Raw genomic sequence first — 20,263 nt, 5'->3', positions numbered from 1 at the left:
TCCAAAAGATAGGAATTGAGTTATGCTTCTCAACGATGGGACGTGGCATTACCTTTAACACTCATTTATGGTTGGTTCCGAAAACTATTTATATGTATACTATATCTAACGAAATCGAAGAGCATCATTATCCATAAACCCCTTAAAGTGTCTCTTAACTAATTTTTAATATTTTTTAAAGTGTAAAAGTGATTTAAGAGACTTAAAAAAAGATTCGAACATTTAGCTGGTTTATTGCAAATCTCTTAATTATGGTTTTAAAATTTTTTTATAAAACATTCTCAACACAAGTTTATTTTTAGAGATCATTGTTGTTGTTACTCACTCATGTACACAACTAAACAAATTTATAAAACATTCTCAACAAAAGTTTGGTTTTGTTTGATTTTGCAAGAACTAAAACTTATACATGTTTTGTTTGGTCTGTTCCTTTCATTCTGCAGTTCTCGAAGGACCTTTGCCAGCTTGAGCAAGAAGAAACTGATCAACAAAACGATTCCATCATTCTTGAAGCTTACTGTATAAACTTGAAGTCTCTGTCATTTGTAAATAAACCAATCCAAATTATGACAAGAGTGATACATCTCTTCATTTATATCATCAAACAATCTAAAGAAACCAAATTTTGTCTCCTTTGAATCTGAAACTAGCATTCATTCACTTTGTTTGAAAAGGCTGTCTGGCTTCAATATCCTTGAGTCTGAGAGTAACGGCTCTCTTGTGTGCATCTAGACCTTCTATTTCAGCCATAGTCGCCACATAGGGACCAAGGTTTCTCAGACCTTCCTCTGTCAAGGACTGCACAGTCATGAACTTCAAGAAAGAGTCTAGAGAGACGCCACTGTACATTCTCACATATCCATACGTTGGGAGAACGTGGTTTGTGCCGCTAGCGTAATCCCCAACACTCTCTGGCGTCCACGGCCCTATGAAAACAGAACATGCATTCTCGATCAGTCCCTCCCATTTCTCAGCGTCTTTGACGTTGATGATCAAGTGTTCGGGTGCGTACATGTTTGAGAAAGTTATTGCCTGGAAGATTTAAGAAACAAAGTTGGTATTGGATGGTGCTCAGCCTGCAGAGACACAACCAAAAAGAAAGAAATGTACAAGTTAGCAGGTATGATAAGAAGAATAGACAAAAACTCATCCTGATGTGTGAAAACTGAACATGTTTTGTAGCTTTCTTTTTCTTATTGCCGGTGAGTACCTGAGAAAGCAAGTCGGCTGCAATGTAAACTGGACTAGCATGTTCATCAGCGATGAATAGAACTTCTGAAGGGCCAGCAGGCATATCAATTAAAACCATTGCCTCGCTGTTCTGAAGTAAGAGAAACAGAAGCAAAATTAGAGGTAAACTTCGATCTAGTGGGACTCATAAACAATTTAGAACCAAAAAGTAATAGAGGAAGGAGATACATACTTGAAGAATCATCTTGACAGATGTAACATACTGATTCCCAGGACCAATTCAATCAATCTTTCACGAATACATGCATTTCATTTAACAAAAGTCTCATCATTTTGTCCATATAGTTTGAAACTTTCCTCTTCCAAATCAAAAACCCATTAACGTTTACAACATTACACAGCCCAAGGAGATCGAAAAAAACAAATGGAGACACGATAAAGGAGAGGACTTTCAATCCTATTCAAATCCCTAATTGAAAAGCTTACTCCTTGAAGCATCAAACTTTCAATCCTATTCAAAACTACAAGAACACCCACAAGTTCGATTACTTCCAACCTTAACTCTTTCAGAGATTCCTTTGAAACTCATTTTGATTTACACAAAGACAATCAAAGGGAAGCTAGAAAGTAAGCAAGTAAACTATACCTCTTTCTGGTTGCCGCCGGAGAAAAGACAATAGAATTTACCCTTGCTTTTGGTAACAGAGGTTCGCAGAGAGAAGACAGAGTTTGAGTCGAGAGTAGTCCGGCACCGGAGGAGGAGCAAGGAGGTGGAAGGAGGAAGATTTATCAGTAGCCATGATCGAAAGGAAGAGAATCAAAAGATGAGAATCAAAAGAGGAAGAAAGAAACAACACGTGTCCTTTAACATACGTCTCTTATTGTTCCAATTTAAGAGACGTGTTTTCACTTATTACATATTTTTGATTTATTTTAATTCACTTTTACATTAAGAGACCGTGTGAAACAAGAGCGATAAAGATGCTCTAAAATGCTACTCCTGCAACATTTAGGAACATATTGCTTTGGTTGATATTAGGAACTTATGCAAATACAAATATATATATTTAGCATGCTAGCACTAGGTGTTCGACTAACCGAGATTCCACCTACGACAGCTGAACCAAAGTTTATAACCAAATAATTTAAATGTAACATTGCACACACAGCTGGATTCGAATTTTAGAAATAAAACATATCAACTTTCTTTTCGTTCTGGAAATGGACCTAGTGCCAATAAGTGCGTTAAAACCACATAAAAGAATTTTGATAAATGCATATACGACCATCAGAATGAATGTGTGTTACGATTTGGTAGACCTCCAACAACCCACCGAATTGATGGTATCCATAGATTTCTTATCAGCTATCAATCATGGGAGGTTATGATCCATTAGTATATGGACAAAATCGTATCAGCATTTTTTTTGTTTAATTTAGTTTTTTTCAGAGGTTCGATTAGGAATTTTGTCCTGAATATGTATATTTTGTGATTGTGTAGGACATTAAAAGATAAACAAGACCTAGGTTCATCCTAGTGAACCTTTAAATTCACCTCTTTTCATATTACCAATTTAAAATATCATCTAGATTAATAATAAAATAGATTAATTTTATTTAAAATTTTTTGAAATAATTGAAAAAAAATAATAACGCCAATTTTAATGATGCTAACGCCACTAATTAAACCCTAAACTTTAAATCTATATTCTAAACCCTAAACCCAAATCCTAAACCCTAAACCCAAATTATAAACTCTAAACCCAAACCCCATATCCTAAACCGTAAATGCAAACCGTAAACCCTAAACCCAAACCCTATATCCTAAACCCAAATCATAGACTCTAAACTCAAACCATATATCCAAACCTAATCCCTACACCCTAAACTCAAATCATAAACCATGAACTCAAATCTTATATCCTAAAGGTTTGGGTTAATGTTGATGTTGTTTCTTTAGGGTTTAAAATTTGGGTTTAGAGTCTAGGTTTGGGTTTAGGATCTAGGATTTGAGTTTAAGGTCTAGGGTTTGGGTTTAGAGTTTACGGTTTGGGTTTAGGGTTTAGGATTTAGGATTTGGGTTTAAGATATAGGGTTTGGGTTTAGGGTTTAGAGTTTGAGTTTAGAATTTAGGGTCTAGGGTTTAGATTTAAAGTTTAGGGTTTAGGGTTTAGAATTTAAGATTTAGGGTTTAGTTAGTGACGTTAGCATCATTAAAATGAGTGTCATTGTTTTTTTTAACTATTTTAGATTTATTTTTAAAAAATAATGTATTTTATTATTAATTTATGTGGTTTTTTTATTGGTAATAAGATGGGAGATGAGTTTAATAATTCACGTCAGGGGTGAAACTAAGTTTTGTTCTTAAAAATCTCCCACGAGTTTATCAAATCATCTAACGAAAATAATTTATGAACTAATCTTTTTCGTTTTTTATATGGATAATCAGTGATTCCATGCCATGGCACGCACGAAGTCATGTGCTGTTCAGAAAATGGCAGCCACTTAAAACCTGCCAAGCAATTTGCAAATTCTTAATTAGAGTCTGGATTACAGTCTCAATTTAGCAGGTCTTAATCCTTATTGTTTCATTCATTCACGTGGCTCATTTGCAAAATTCCAAAATACAATAAAGCCAAAAACTGTAATAATTCATATTTTGGAGTTTGTACCACTGAGCTCATAATTTTGAAAGCCATCTTAATCACCTGATCAGTCAGTAGATCTACAAGTGTTTTTTCCAAAGATTAAAAAAAGTAATAGAACTATCGTAGTCGAAGAAAAACCACCCATTTTGCCATAGCAAGAATTCAAAACTTGCTGGACCACTTCAATCTTTATGTCATATCATTAGCTCTTGTCGTCTCCGTGTTGTTTATAATTATTTGGATCTTTCGAATTGTGGATAAATTTATATAATTTTGTTGGTAAAAATATGAGAGCACTTCGACCTTTCTCTATCAAACATCCAAACTTTTATCACATATACCCAAAACTTAAGATGAATTCATCAAGTCAGCATAGCTCTGCATTTACGTGTGTGATAACGTTATTAGATCATTATCGATATATATTGACCTAATTAAAAGTTAAACTGACCTAGAAGTAAAACAGTAGAAGTAATGTGGAAAGATACTTGACTTTGACAGAAGGTACAGTCCAACAATAAATGCATCTAGACCTCTGTCCATCTACTACAGATTCAGCTCGACACAACTTGATAAGTTTCTCTGCAATCTTCAGTTTTATTTGTATATATATTTTTACAAAACATGCTTACCGGTTATCACTCGGATTCCGTCACGTGCCACATGATTTTTTCTTCGAGTCACCTGTTTTTATGTTTCCCCGGCGATACAAACTATCAGATCAGAATTTACATTTCGAACAATTTAGCGTATTCGAGAAACTTCAATTTTGTTCTCTATATTGAAAAGTTATAATTCACCAAGTTATAAACTTATACTGGATAAGTACGTACGTTTAGTCAAGTTGAAACTTCTGTTTGGTTACTTATCGCACAAGGGTTTAAACATGTGTTCTTCCTATTTTCAACTAGATTCAGTTGTTTATAAAATAGTAAAATGATATGGGAAAAGAAAGATCATATTGCAAATGGAGACAAAGATCTCCGCGTCTTTAGTTAAATGAAATCTCACATTGCATATGGGTCGGTTGCAGCGTTGACATATTTAATTGTTATCGTCTATCCCAATGAAACAACTGAAATATGAAATGAGACATACTAATTCATAAACAAAGATTATACTAGTAACATTTTGACCAGCAGTGAAGTAACGAATCAGTGATTCAGTAATCATTTTCTTCGAGACAATATATTACATGCAAATGGATATAAAAAGTCATTTCAGACGCACAAAGTCACATTTTTTTTCCTTTTAATATTTGCTACAATTAAAAATTATTAAATGTTTGGAAGCATCACTAAAGAAGAAATTATCTTTCTTCTCTCTCTCTAGTCTTTATCCTATTTAATTTCTCCAACTTCCTTATGATCAAATACCCAAAGCTCCATCATCTTTCTATATAATTAGAAGAAGAAGATAGGAAAGAAATAAAACAAAGAACGTGTTTTCTTCATTGTTAAACTGGAGATGGTGTTTGGTTGGAGAAAAGCGTTTTGCAATTCCATTTCAAGTAATCAACAACAATCATCATCATCATCATCATCATCACACATTCCTACACCAAGACTCCGATCAAAGTTTGGTTTTTTCTCAAACCCATCAACTCCCCGTATCCAGTCTCCTGGCGGCAGCGGCCGTGGTAGTGGAATCGGATGCCGCTCCGCCGCTTCAACCTCAGCCGCTAACCCATCTCTTCCCACTAGTCCCAAACTCCACTGCAGGACCACGAGCAATGCAACTCCAAGGACCAGTAACAGCTCAACTCCTAAGCTTCTCTCGAACCCTTCTTCCCCTAAATCATCATCCACTCATGGCGGCGTTTCTCTCCTCCGTGCCACACTTATTCTCAACAAAGTAAAGATTGATTGTAATCAGTTTCCTTAATTTCATAGATTTTCAGACAGGGGTAAACTAATCAAAGTCTCTGTTTTTTTTTTAATGCAGAGTAATAATAACAGATGTGGGATTTGCCTACAGAGATTGAACTCGGGTCAAATCAATTCAACGGCGATTTTCACGGCGGAGTGTTCACATTCGTTTCACCTCTCTTGCGCCGTTAAATTAGACGGCAAACGTTGCCCGTTCTGTTCCGCCGCCTGGAATTACACGCCGAGGTCGGATGCTGAGTCTGTGAATTTCGAATCCGACCCGGGGAGAGGACCCGAGATCCGAGAAATCAAGACGGGGAAATCCTTAAGAGTGTACAACGACGACGAGACCTTAGCTTACTCGCCGGTTTCTCTTGCTCACTTCAACAGTATACCGGAATCAGACGAAAACGACGACGTAGACCAAGAAGGCCATGAGTTTCCCGGATTCTTTTCCGATTCTTCGATTACGCCGGCGTTTTCTGGTTCGATTCCTCCCATCTCCGGGACTCTGGAGGTTAAATTGCTGCCGGAATCCGCCGTGGTGGAAACAGGGAAAAGGATCGAGACGCACGTCGTCATGATGAAACTGAAGGCGTCTTTACCGTCGTCGTCGACGGCGGACGCGATTAGAGCGAGCAGGCCGTCGATAGATCTGGTCACGGTTCTCGATCTGAGCAGCGGCGGAGCGAGCTTGCGGACTGTTAAGCACGCGCTGAGACTGGTGATCTCTCTGCTCCGGGAGATGGATCGGCTTTCCATCGTCGTGTTCTCGACGGGATCGAAACGGTTAATGCCGTTACGACGGATGACGGATAAAGGACGGCGATCGGCGCGGCGAATCGTCGACGCACTCGTCGGAATCGAAACCACCGGCGGCGGGGGGATGAGCGTTAACGACGCGTTGAAGAAAGCGGTTAAAGTCGTTGAAGATCGGCGGGAGAGGAATCCGTCGGCTAGTATTTTTGTTTTATCCGACGGTCAGGATCAGCCGGAGGCGGTTTTGAAAGCTAAACTAAACTCCGCGCGTGTGCCTTTCGTCGTTTCCACCACGCGCTTCTATCGTTCGGAGATCCCGGTACACTCCGTTTCGATCGCTTCTCCAAGCGCGTTGCATCACGCGCCGCTTCGAGACGCGTTCACGGAGCGAATCGCTTCGTTGCTAAACGTGGTTCTCCATGACGTGAAGCTTAACCTTGGTTTAGTCTCCGGTTCTCCGTTGACTGAGATTTCAGCGGTTTACTCTTTAACGGGTCGGTCAGAGAGTTTCGGATCCGGTTCGGCTGTTATCGTCGGCGATCTGTTCGCGGAGGAGGAGAGAGAATATCTCGTTGAGTTTAAAGTATCGACTCCGTCGAGCGGGTCCCACCATGTAATGTCCGTACGGTCTTCGGTCGTTGACCCCGCGACGCTTCAGCCATTTCCTTGTCCGAAAGAAAAACGTTTTTTGATCCCACGGCTACAGGCCGTCCGATTCGTATCTTCGAGCATCGAACGGCTGAGGAATATACACTTGGTGTGTCGCGCTGTAACTGGTTCACGCAAGCTGATTGAGCGTGATGATTTTGCTGGAGCATATCAGCTTCTAACGACGGCTCGGTCAAACGCTTCTGATGATGATAGCTTAATGAGCTTGGACGCTGAGTTAGCTGAGCTAAGCCGGTTGAAACCGAGAATCGGTTTAGCAAACCGAACCGAAGAAAAACCTGAGCAACTTACGCCGACTTCGGCTTGGAAAGCGGCTGAGAAATTGGCGAAAGTGGCTATCATGAGGAAGCATTTAAACCGAGTCAGCGACATGCACGGCTTGGAAAACGCCAGATTTTAAGTTTTTTTTTTTCTCCTAAATAATCTTAGTTATTTTTGAAAATATGGTATATACTTATTTCAGAAACCAATAATTTAGTAAGGTAATAATAAGTATAAAATGATAGAAGTATGATTTTTGGAAAGGGACCCTATAGGTGCATGATTGCGACAAGCAGTAGCCGACGGGTGTGGCCTTTTTTGTAATGCAGAGATTGGTATTGGAGAATTAATTGGTCTTTTTAGCTTTTATCATCTTCCTTTTTGTAATTTTCAGAAAATCCAAATTTCTGACTGAAAAAAGTGGAAAAAATAAATGATGTATGCTTTTTTTATAAACTATAAAATGCAAAAGTGTGGTGTGGTGGATTATTAGAGAGTGTGCTTGCAACGCTGGACTTCAAAATCAAAAGTAAATTTAGACCTAGTTTATATTATCGTGCCGTTCAAATTTAATGGATTTATTATACTTTATATCTTAAATCATGATTACTCATGTGGTCATCATTATCGCCTAATGTTATACTAGAAAATTAAAGGATTACAAGGATAAAAAAGGATTCTAGGCGGTTCAATGATTAATACTATGAGACCAAACATAAGTAGACTGTTGTATGTTATGGGAAAAATCGTTGACTGAGGTTTCTCTCAAAATCTACTGGCGCTCATATCGGTACTTTGGATCATATAACGGGTGGACGCGGATCGGATATCCGGGTTTTTGAAGGTATTTATAATTTGCTTCGTATGTTACGGATATCTAAATTTTTTATTTGATTTACTTCGGAAAAATACGGATATCCGGAAAAACGGATATCCAGAAAATAAATAGATATTTGCGGATATTTACGAATATTTACGGATATCTCATCCGTTTTAATAATCTTTAAAAAATTCGATATAAATTTGTTTTTAAAAACATATTTTTTGCATGATATATAAAATAAAATTAAAAGAAATAGTAAAACTACATATTTTGTAAATTTTAATCTTAGTTAACAATTATAGTAACACAAAACTTAAAAAAAAGTTATAATTGTCATAAATTTTTTCTCTTATTTTTTATGTAATACTTTTATATAACTAATAATGTGAATAGATTTTTTCAAATCATATGTTAGAATAATAATTATATAAGCTTATACATTTTAAACTTTAAATATAATAAAGATATACATGTATTTATATATTACCGGATCGGATCGGATATTCGCTTCCCAAAATTTTAATATTTGTGATTTACTTCGATTTTAACAGATATTGATTTTTAGTATTTGATTTGCTTTGAAAGTTTACGGATATCCAGAAATTTCGGATCGAATAGAAACGAATAACAAATCAAATCAAATTTAACGGATAAAATGTCCAGTCCTAATCATATATATGCGCGGAATCTAAAGAAAAACAATCCACATCGCATATATGTCATTTTGAAAGATGTACGTTGAGAACGAGTATAAAAGTTAAACTTGGTATCGTTCCAGAAAAAAAAGGGGGGGGGGGGGGGGGGGGGGGGGGGGGTTAAACTTGGTAAAAGTAAAAAAGGATTTTTATTTCTTTTCCATGAGAGAATGAATATTTTTACAGAAGATAAATTAATAATTTTTATTAATAAATTTTGCTGGTCCCAACTTGGACCGATTCAAAATTTGACACAAATTCATAAAATAATAAGATAATTTTTTTAAAGAAAAATCTATGTAAATATATAGTCTCATTAAAATTATAAATTAATAATTTATATGTTTAAATATTTTATATAAATAAGAATCTGTTATTATATTGTTTATTTTATATTTATAATGAAATTATCTTTATATTTTCTTAATACTTAATATATTTTTGATGATATTATATCTAAAACCACATTTAAGTTCTATGCAATATATAAATGTCAAATTTCAAAAATAATAATTAATGTCTATAAACTAAAATCAAATATTTTTTTTATCTTAGAATAAATATATCTTAAAATAAGAAATCTAAATAAGGAAATTTTTGTAAATTAATATCTCTATAAATTAATAATAAAATTTCAAAGTACAAACATTATTAATTTATAGAGGTTATGTCTCTAATAATATAATGATTTGTAGGATTAGCTGAGTCCCTTATGTTTTTGGTTCTTAAAGATGAAAACTATAATGCTATATTTAATGGGTAAACGAAATATTTCCACACCATAAGTATCATATAATGATAATTCTACACAATTTTTCAACCTCGACCTATTTTCACATATTATAAGTATTAAAACTTATTTCTCCCCAATCGAAACTCATATCCCCATAAATAAAGGTTTCACTTGGTTTAAATGGTTTGAACGTAAACCGATACCAAATTATTACTCTCTCCGTTCCTTAATGATAGACTTTTTAGAAAAAAAAAGTTTGTTTCAGAAATATGTATTTTTGTGTTTTCTATGAAAAAAATGTAAACTTCAAGAAAATTAATTGACTTTATTGAATTACTATTGGTTAAAAGTTATTGAAAATTACAGAAAATGAAACATTTATTATGGTAGTCTAATGTGTTTTCTTAATATGTGTGAAAAATACTAAAAAGTTTATATTTGTGAAACGGAGGGAGTATGTTTTTGACCAAATTTAAAACCTGATCCAACCTGAGATCCAAATACAAAACCGACCTAACTTTCCAATCAGACTTTGGTAATTTTTTAAAATCAGATTGTATCGATTCAATTAGGTTAGCCATTGGTTAAGTTTCAAAATTTTGAATAGTAAACCGATCTAAATCATATTGTGTAGATTTTAGTTCATACTTAATATATTATAGAGATACTAGTTTTGATTTTTTGGATCAAGGAAAAATAGATTTTAATATTTCTAATATGTGGAATTAGGTCAAAATTGAAAGATTGTGGGGAACTGTTTCCAGGGAGGGAGGGACAAACAGAACGCTATTAACAATTGTTGATGTAACTACTCCATACCATCATTGACAAAAGCATTATAAATCTAGCGCCAAGTTGCAATGATTAGGGTGTTAAAAATTGAATTAAATGATCAACTAATGTGGAAGGTCCACTTGCAGACGTGATTCCGGATGGTCAGTGGACCGAAGAATCTGGAACTAATGGACAAAATACTAACATATCATTCATAGCAATTTGCATATGATTTATTAATGTTCATTACAACTAAGAAATAATAGAATCTCTATAATATTATTTGAAAAATCAGTTTCTTATATGTCGCAATAATTACAACGATAACTTTAATGAATAAAATTTATTATTAAAATACCATTATTAATAATTTTTTCTAAATTTTTTTCCAAATCACATTTTTAACAAAAATGACATATCTTTAATAAATATATAATATTTTAAAACATGTATAATTTAATAAAACGAATTTCCTTTTATATAACTCAAAAAGAAATTTAATATAAAAGACAATATCTTTAATATAAATATATCAATATTAGTTTATATATATAAAGCAAATAATTTAATAAAACCGATTTTTATATAATCAAAAAGTAATATAATATAAATATATAATATCTCTAATATAATTTTTCCCTAAATCACGTTGGTTTTATCAGTTTTCTTATGACATAAAATTTTATAATATCTCATTAGTAAAATTAATACATCAAATTAGTGAGAAATATCTTTTTAATATTTTAAAACATTTTTTCTTATTTAGAAATTTGGTCACGTTAATTAGAAACATTTTTTCGTGTAGGACATAATTTTAAAACATTCTTATTTGTATTTTTTCCCGTTACTTGAACAACATAATTACTTAGATTTTATTTTAATCAGTTTTTAATTTCTAAATCATTAGTTTTCCTCTATAATTAAAAATTATCAATTTAATAATATATGGATGTTCATATTCTTATATAAAGAAACAACTAATTCTTTAAAGTTTGAACCATCAATATAGATATTTCAATATCTAAGATTCTACTTTATTCACGAAAAATTATGTTTTTCTCACACCCATTATTTTTGGTATAGAAATTCATTCATCCTTGAATAGCTGAAAGATCAAAGTGAATATCATAAAGTGACTATATAATGAAAGAAGACTTCGAATGACTTAGTTAACTAAACATATTATCGAGACAACATTTATAACATGTAATAGAGCCATCTAGCACTTTAGTATTTTTAATGTTTGTTACTCCGCCTGAACCGATATTTCAATTTAGAATGGGGTGCATACAATTTCTACTTAGTGTTGCCTTCGCAAAAGAAAACAAAATATGTTATTTACAAGAAAGTTTTCTAAAACATATATAGGTAGCTTTAACTGAATTTATTTTTTGTGTAAATTTTAAATGTAAAGTTATATTTTGAATAATACAATTTTAAACTGATTTTAAACAATATTTTTTTATTTTTTTAATTTTATTTGTTTATAAATTTTATAAGTGATTTTTGATAATAAAAAATGAACAAAACGCAAAATTATAATTGAAATAACCATACAAATAAGAAGAAACTAACTACATCATATAAAAATCAAACAAGAATTTTAGAAACAAATATCATGGCGAAGTTAAATATTTTGCAAAATCAAATATATTAAAACATCACAACTCAATAACTCATAAACAAGATGCTTAACAAAAATAATATAAATATCAAACTAAACTAAACAAAAATAAATATTAATAACTATTACAATTTAGGTTTTACGTAAATATTTATTCCCACATATATATGCGGGTGATTCGCCTAGTACTATTTATTTTTGTAGAATTTAGGGCTACGCACTGTTTGAAGATTGAAAAAGCAACAGAAACAAATACAATCGTTGTTAACATATAAATAATTAGAAATAATATCATTTAATGTAAAATTAACTAAATTAATGGATTATTTTCTAGGGCTTTTTGCAAAATTGACCTACAACTTAAAGTCAAACACAAAACTAACCTCCTTTTTTTTTGAAAATTGGTTTTGCCCTATTCACCCCACAAGTTCATATAATTTACGAAAATGCCATCAATTTTTTTTTTCTTTTTTTTCTTTTCGAAAATGACATCTTTACTCTCTCACCCTCATCATCTTCAAATAATTTCAAGATTGCCATTGTCATCAATACCACAACCACCACGAACAACCAATTTGAAGCTCTTAATGCTCCCAAAATCGATTTACCCTTCTTCTTTTTCCATTCTTGTGAACTAAACACAACATATCTCTCACTTTCTCTCCACAATGAGCTAAAAAACCCAAGATTTTGATTCTAAAATTTTTATGGTTCATAGAGTCATAGAAGCTAACGATTCTGGGTGGGTGGCTTTCGTTTGTGATTCTGTGTGCTTGGAGAAGCCTTATGTATGCTAAGAAACTTATCTCACCAATTTAAGGTATGACATCGAGTTTTTTTCCAGATCTGTTCGTCAGACGACTTACTTGGGAAGTCGTCTGGCTGTAGACGACTTAACTGGAAGTCGTCTGGCTGTAGACGACTTACCTGGAAGTCGTATGGTCAACGCAAAGGTTATTTTTGCAATTGACTTTGAAATCTGTAACCTGAGACGACTGAAAGTTAAGTCGTCTACTATTGTTTGGTTTCAAAAAAATTTCCAAAGAACCTAGACGACTTACATTTCAGTCGTCATAGGTTAGTTTTGCATTTGACTGGATAATTACAGAAGTTTGACTTCCCCAGACGACTTACATTTCAGTCGTCTGTCGAAAATTAAAATAATAATATTTTTTTAAAAGTAAACGACTTACAATTAAGTAGTCATAGGTTAGTTTTGCAATTGAAAAAAAAACTTCAAGATTTAATTATACACAGACGACTTATAATTCAGTCGTCCACCAGACGACTTACTTGTAAGTCGTCGAGGATTTTTTTCCGAGATTCTGGTCAAACCTCGTAAATCCTGGACGACTTACATTTCAGTCGTCTCGTGGACGACTGAATTATAAGTCGTCTGTATATAATTAAATCTTGAAGTTTTTTTTTTCAATTGCAAAACTAACCTATGACGACTTAACTGTAAGTCGTCTACTTTAAAAAAATATTATTATTTTAATTTTCACTAGACGACTGAAATGTAAGTCGTCCAGAAAAGTCAAACTTCTGAAATAATCCAGTCAAATGCAAAACTAACCTATGACGACTGAAATGTAAGTCGTCTAGCTTTTTGGAGTTTTTTTTTTAACCAAACAATAGTAGACGACTTATTTTTCAGTCGTCCGAAATAACAGATTTCAAAGTCAATTGCAAAAATAACCTCTGCGTTGACCAGACGACGTATAGTTTAGTCGTCTGGACAACTTAGATTGAAGTCGTCTGCGTCTTCTCCGCTAGTTTTTAAGTCTTCTACGTTAGTTTTTGAATAACTTGTATTTTTAAGAGTGATAAGTAACTTCAAGATATGTAAAACTCATATTTACAAAATATGTTCTCTCCCTTAGTTTTACTAAATTTGACTAAGTTTTTCAACACAAACTTATAAAAAAATATGATATGCTTTGACTAGTTACTATTGTTTGTTTCTATCTCTTAAGTATTATTGTTATAGACAATAATGATGACTATTGTTATGAGTTGGAAGAAGGGTTAAATGCTTCTTAAAATGTTGTATCAGTATGAAGCTACCAACATTCTTGTTTATTAAGATGAGAAAAGGCCATTGGAGTTTATTATTGCATATGAGAGATCCAAAGATAAGAAAAAGGCTATTGAAGTCTATTATTTCAATGATTTGTAAATGTGTAAACACATTGTTAGCACATTTAATACATCTTGGAAAACATTATTACTGATTTTACAAAAAATTCACAACTAAAAGAGTAGACATGCAATTCACAAAACAGACCACAAACAAAACTATTATAGATCATTCCTCTACAAAGACAAGCTTGGACTCCACTTGAGTAGACAAGACCAGACGACTTTTAAGAAGTCCAGACGACTTCCAGGAAGTTCAGACGACTTTGTCAGAAGACTTTTAGGAAGTTCAGACGACTTTACAGGAAGTCCAGACGACTTTTAGGAAGTCCAGACGACTTTCAGACGACTTCCGGACGACTTCCAGACGACTTCCGGACGACTTCCAGACGACTTCCAGACGACTTCCAGACGACTTCCAGACGACTTTCAGACGACTTCCAGATGACTTCCAGACGACTAACAAGTAAGTCGTCCCAGAAGTCTTCCAGATCTGAAAAACCTGCATATTAAATCCAGATCTGAAAAACCTGCATATTCAAAAACGTTCAAATGGCTTAAAAACAGAAAAATGAGTGGAAGATTAGATAAATCTACCTTTACAGAACACACAAAAATACATATCTAAAAATAATAGATCTACCTTTAAATTAATGGAAGATGAGTACCATCTAATTAAAAACCTGCAAAAAAGATAGATTAGTAAGAAAGACATGAGACAAAACTGAAAAATTCATATAAAGTTTGGTGTTTTTAAGTCAAAGAGATTAGAGTGGGTTTGGAGAGTTTTAGTTTGGGAAAAAAGTAAGAACTTTATACAACAAGAAGTTACCAAATGAAGAAAAATCAGACATAAGAACTTACCAAAACGCTCAGAAAAATCCAGACGACTTCCTGGAAGTCCAGACGACTTCCTGGAAGTCCAGACGACTTCCTGGAAGTCCAGACGACTTCCTGGAAGTCCAGACGACTTCCTGGAAGTCCAGACGACTTTGTCAGAAGACTTTCAAGAAGTCCAGACGACTTCCAGACGACTAACAAGTAAGTCGTCTCAAAAGTCTTCCAGATCTGAAAAACCTGCATATCAAATCCAGATCTGAAAAACCTGCATATCCAAAAACATTCAAATGACTTAAAAATAGAGAAAATGAGTGAAAAATTAGATAAATCTACATTTATAGAACACACAAAAATACATATCTAAAATTAATAGATCTACCTTTAAATTAGTGGAAGATGAGTACCATTTGATTAAAAACCTGCAAAAGAGATAGATTAGTAAGAAATACATGAGACAAAACTGAAAAATTCATATAAAGTTTGGTGTTTTCAATTCAAAGAGATTAGAGAGAGGTTGGAGAGTTTTAGAATGATGAACATTAAATTTTTGTTGCAGCCATTTGAGAGGAGGAGAGAGAATGTGTAAATTTTTCTTTATATAGGGAGACAAAAAATCCAATTAGGTTAAATATTTTTGACTCAGACGACTTACATTTCAGTCGTCTGTTGAAGAAATTAAAACAGACGACTTACATGTAAGTCGTCTAGAAGAGTTTAATATTTTTAGTGGGAAATTAAATATTTTTAGCGGGAAACTAAAATAGAAGACTTTCCAGACGACTTACAAGTAAGTCGTCTGGTTTAAATTATTTAAGCGGAAAAATAATTTTTTTGAAAAAATTTAGGCGGGAATATTTGTACGACTTACATGTAAGTCGTCTGTTTTAATTTCTTCACCAGACGACTGAAATGTAAGTCGTCCGAGTAAAATGATCCGGTTAGGTTAAAACGTACATTGGTAAAATTAAAGGTTCGGTACGATGTGGACGACTGAAATATACGTCGTCCGGGTAAATTATTCAACAGACGACTGAAATATAAGTCGTCCACACCCTAAACATAACCCCTAAACTTATTTATCTAATTAAGCACTTCATAAAACCAAATCAAACTTGAAAAGTGTTTACTATACACAGAAATAAACACATATAGGTGAAAACTAATTTTTGAAAAAAACATTTTAGTTTTCCAAAATCTAACCCTAACAATACATACAATACTACAACATATGTTTGCCAAACTCCTAAACCAAAGTATTTCATGATTCACTACTTCCACTCATCTATCTTCAAAACAAATCAATTTTATCATATCTTAATTTATATCACTTAAAACTGTTTATAATTACTTGATTTTTATTTTTCACGCATCAAAATATTTTTTTACAAGATTTATAAATTATTTTTAAAATAAACTGGTACCAGACGACTTACACTTCAGTCGTCCAGACGACTTCCAACATCTCAGACGACTCAGACGATTTACTGGGGCTATATTCGTAAAAATGGCTTCTGTTTTTTTGTTTGGTCACAAGGGGTTGAGCTGTAATTTCAGTAGGCTTTTAGGTTAGTTTTGCATTTGATTCAAGTTTGGGTATAGGTTTGGGATTAAAATCAAGTTGTGGGTTAGTTTTGGAAAAAACCCCTATTTTCTATATCCTTTCATAAATAGAAAATTACATGATCACTTACACTTAAATAAGCTTTTATATTAAATTAAATATTGTATAGAAATAAAATGTTAGAGTTAATAAATTGACATCAAGTAAGCTTTATAAATAAAAATTTATCAAAAATATATGACATAATTAATAAAATAAATCACATAGATTTTATTAAGAAATCATAACAAAATGATTGAAATAATTGAAAAATAAAACTAAGTAATATATTATATAATTTTCCTACTAATATAAATAAAAATTATATAATTATATGTTTTCAAATATACAAAATAAAAATGCTAACACATTTTTATTTCGTCAATTAAATTTTATTAATATTTTTGTGTTTTAAAGTGCGGATCATAATCTAGTTCATCTTTAAAAGGTAATACCATTTACATGTGATGCAAGATCTTTTTGCTTCTAGAACAACTTCACTATCTACTGGTGCAACCTTTCAAATGGAACAAACCAAGAATCAAGCAAATAAGGTTTACATGCAACCAAAAGATTTAAGTACAATATTTCCGCGCTTTTAAAGCGCGGATCATAATCTAGTTCATCTTTAAAAGGTAATATCGTTTACATGTGATGCAAGATCTTTTTGCCTCTAGAACAATTTCACTATCTACTGGTACAACCTTTCAAATGGGAAAAACCAAGAATCAAGCAAATAAGGTTTACATGCAACCAAAAAATCTAAGTACAACATCACTTTTTTTTTCCAAGGACTAAAACGAAACAAATACATCCAAGAAGAAGTTGAGTATTGCAATTAAGAAAATTACAAGAACGGTAGCTAATAAATCACACGACTCTCTCAAACATTACCCTGTTACCAACCTTTTTTAACTCTTTATATGTTTGGAAATCTTGTTTCTTCAACACAAACTGATCAGTCTTATCAACATTAAGAACATTAAGGAAGAAAGAGGAGAAGAAGTAAAAGAAAATCCTTCTTGTACATGAAAGATGAATGCAACAGTTGGATATCTAATGATGATGTTTCTCATTTTGATTCCCTCTCCAATATATGGTAAGTTTAATACATTTAATCATCATGTTAAGTTTAAGATATCAATAAGTTAATTCCAGCTCCTGAGAGTTCCAAAGACTCGAAAACATCTTCTTCCTTTCAAGTGTTCTCCTTGTGATCATGGGAAGGAAGCAAGTCCAGAGTGTGATTGCAAGAACCCAATAAAATGAGCATGTACTTCACTCACCCTTCCTTGTCAAAAGTAAAAATAATCTCTTTGGTAATTTAAAAAAAATATATTTTTGCTCTTCATAACATTTTACACAAAAACAAAGCAAAACAGAACCAAAAAAGCAAAAAATAAGAAAAAATAAGTAAAAAACAAGAGAAACATAATGATCAAAACATAAATATATTTTCAATATGTTCACGAGTGAATTTCAATGTTTTAAAGATATATTGTCGATGTCAAACCATTAGTTTTATATATTTCCATCACCAACTTTAATTTGACAAAGTGTGTAAAACTACTTTAGTTTTTATTTTTTATGCATGTTTACAATTAATTTTGGTAAAATGTATATTTTATACAAAATATGATATATATAAGTTGACGTAAAAAACTATATTCGTAAGTATATTTAGCTTATTTATATTAATGTGATATATATATATATATATATATATATATATTAATTTAATAGTGATATATGAATTATTAGTTATTAATATATCTTGACAAAAATAAATATTTATATATATATATATATATATATGTATGAATTAATATCACCATATTTTTAAAAAACTTTACAAAAGAATATAAATCTTTATAACAAAAATTGTACATGTCATAATAAGATTAGTGTTATGTCACATTTTTCAAAAACATGTCTTTTTGTTAAAATTGAATGTTGTGATAACATATATACAAATAACTTCACAATTAATGTTTAGTGTCAGATTTTGATGTATTTGTAGCTCAATAGAGCCAAATATCTCTTATATACTAAAGCGCAAGTCGCCTAGCGAATAAATATCTGACACTTGGCAAAAGTTTACAAAATAAAAAATAAAAACAATTAAAATATTTTTCACGTAAAATGAAGAAAGCAAAAACAGTTTAATTGTCTCAACCACTACAACACGATCTCAACTCCCTACACTAATCAACTTTAAACGACACTAGAATCACTCAGATAACAAATTTGTTTACAATTTTTTTTCAAACAGTTTACTCTCTTCCACAACCGATGCTTGTGTCTTTCCTATAATTAACTTTTTTTTAAGAAAGACTTTTGATTTTTCTTATCTTAAAAAGTTTTTGAAGTTGCGGAAGAAGCGAAGTTATAGATGGCTTCTGGAAATTCGCTGGTATACATTGGTGGTGCAGACAAGTTCCTATAGTTGTTTAGCAAATGAGTAAGTAATAATTTTTTGAGTCTCAGCATTTATTCGTTATGCAATTTTGAATTTTTTTTTTTTTTGCAGAGGAGTCGTCGTTACCACGTAACGAGTTTTCCTCGAACCAAAGCTGGTCAAAAGAAACTTAAGTCTATGTTTCAGATTGATTGTAACAACGAAGAGTGAGACGATGAGAAAAAGAGACTTCAAACTTACAAGGAGATTGTCTGCATAAAACAAACTATGTTCTAGGATGATGATTGAAGAAGAAGGGAAACTCCAAGATACCAGAGACTCTTATTGTTCATAGTTTGATTAACAGGTTAGATGCATAAACTTTTAATATCAAAATTTTGTTATATGCTTGACCAAATTGTTGATATCGAATATGTGCAATCCTCGAATGACTTTTATTAAAAGTATTTAATATAGAATATCATAGGCTTCGTATATATGATGTATATTCTTGAGAAAATTTTGAACTTGGTTAAAATAAAGTAAAATAAAATAAATTATTAGTTAAATATGTTCATATATTGAATTATTAGTATACTATCAGTCTATCTCATATATCGATCAACCAAGTATAATTTCTAAATTGTGCAATATTTCTTTAACTATATTTTACTGATAGATAAACTAATAAATGTCATGTTATCATCAATTATTTTTCCTAATTAAAATCTAAATTTCTTCTAATTATTCAAATTTAATTTTATGTAAAATAAAAAAAATAAACTTGTGTAACAACACAGTTAAGTTTAAGTCTTTAACTAAAGAAGGACTTTTGTCACTAATCATGGATAAAGGAAATAACATTTTAATTTATCAAAATTGTATCACGTTCTTTGAAATATTCATGTAACTTTAAAAATTAAATCCCTTTTTTTCCTAACTGTCATCACACGTTCTATTTTTTTTAGTAACTCCCAATATCAATGTTCATCTCCTCTGTAACATTCAATCAGTTTTTTTAATTTTCTATAATTTTATTCTCCTCTTCTTCTCTATCGTTCCATTTTCTTTGTCGTTTTACTTTTTTGAGTATAGCAAAGATCTTTATTCTAACAAGTTCTTCTCTTATTCTGAAAATAATTCTATATCATTCCTTTTGCATAAGTCAAGTTGAAGGTTTTCTCGGATTATACTTCTATTTTATAAATTTATTGTTCACAGCATAATGGAAAATATGGGTT

The 20,263-nt window shown here is 32.0% G+C and overlaps 1 protein-coding gene and 1 long non-coding RNA gene across 2 annotated transcripts; one reads left to right on the top strand and one right to left on the bottom strand.

The window, feature by feature from the left end:
* Nucleotides 1-481: 481 nt before the first annotated feature.
* On the bottom strand, nucleotides 482-2,196 carry LOC106430086. The gene is made up of 4 exons (XR_001285894.3): nucleotides 1,838-2,196; nucleotides 1,424-1,480; nucleotides 1,211-1,321; nucleotides 482-1,076 (listed from the first exon to the last, which is right to left on the bottom strand). It is a non-coding gene; the product is annotated as an uncharacterized LOC106430086 (long non-coding RNA).
* Nucleotides 2,197-5,083: 2,887 nt separating this feature from the next.
* Nucleotides 5,084-7,765, top strand: BNACNNG13220D (probable E3 ubiquitin-protein ligase WAVH2). Its single transcript, XM_013787767.3, has 2 exons — nucleotides 5,084-5,693; nucleotides 5,784-7,765. The coding sequence occupies exons 1-2, from the start codon at nucleotides 5,307-5,309 to the stop codon at nucleotides 7,533-7,535; spliced, it is 2,139 nt and encodes a 712-aa protein (XP_013643221.1). The 5' UTR covers nucleotides 5,084-5,306; the 3' UTR covers nucleotides 7,536-7,765.
* The last annotated feature ends 12,498 nt before the right edge of the window (nucleotides 7,766-20,263 follow it).

The sequence above is a fragment of the Brassica napus genome, chromosome C3, assembly GCF_020379485.1.
Source record: "Brassica napus cultivar Da-Ae chromosome C3, Da-Ae, whole genome shotgun sequence".
Lineage (NCBI taxonomy): Eukaryota > Viridiplantae > Streptophyta > Magnoliopsida > Brassicales > Brassicaceae > Brassica > Brassica napus.
This window is presented reverse-complemented; position numbering and strand designations above follow the sequence as displayed.

Excerpts from the sequence above, each read along its gene's own strand:
- BNACNNG13220D (XM_013787767.3), top strand. The coding sequence starts at position 5,307 with ATGGTGTTTGGTTGGAGAAAAGCGTTTTGCAATTCCATTTCAAGTAAT. Across the intron at positions 5,694-5,783 it reads CCACACTTATTCTCAACAAA|AGTAATAATAACAGATGTGG; the intron begins GTAAAGATTGAT and ends TTTTTAATGCAG.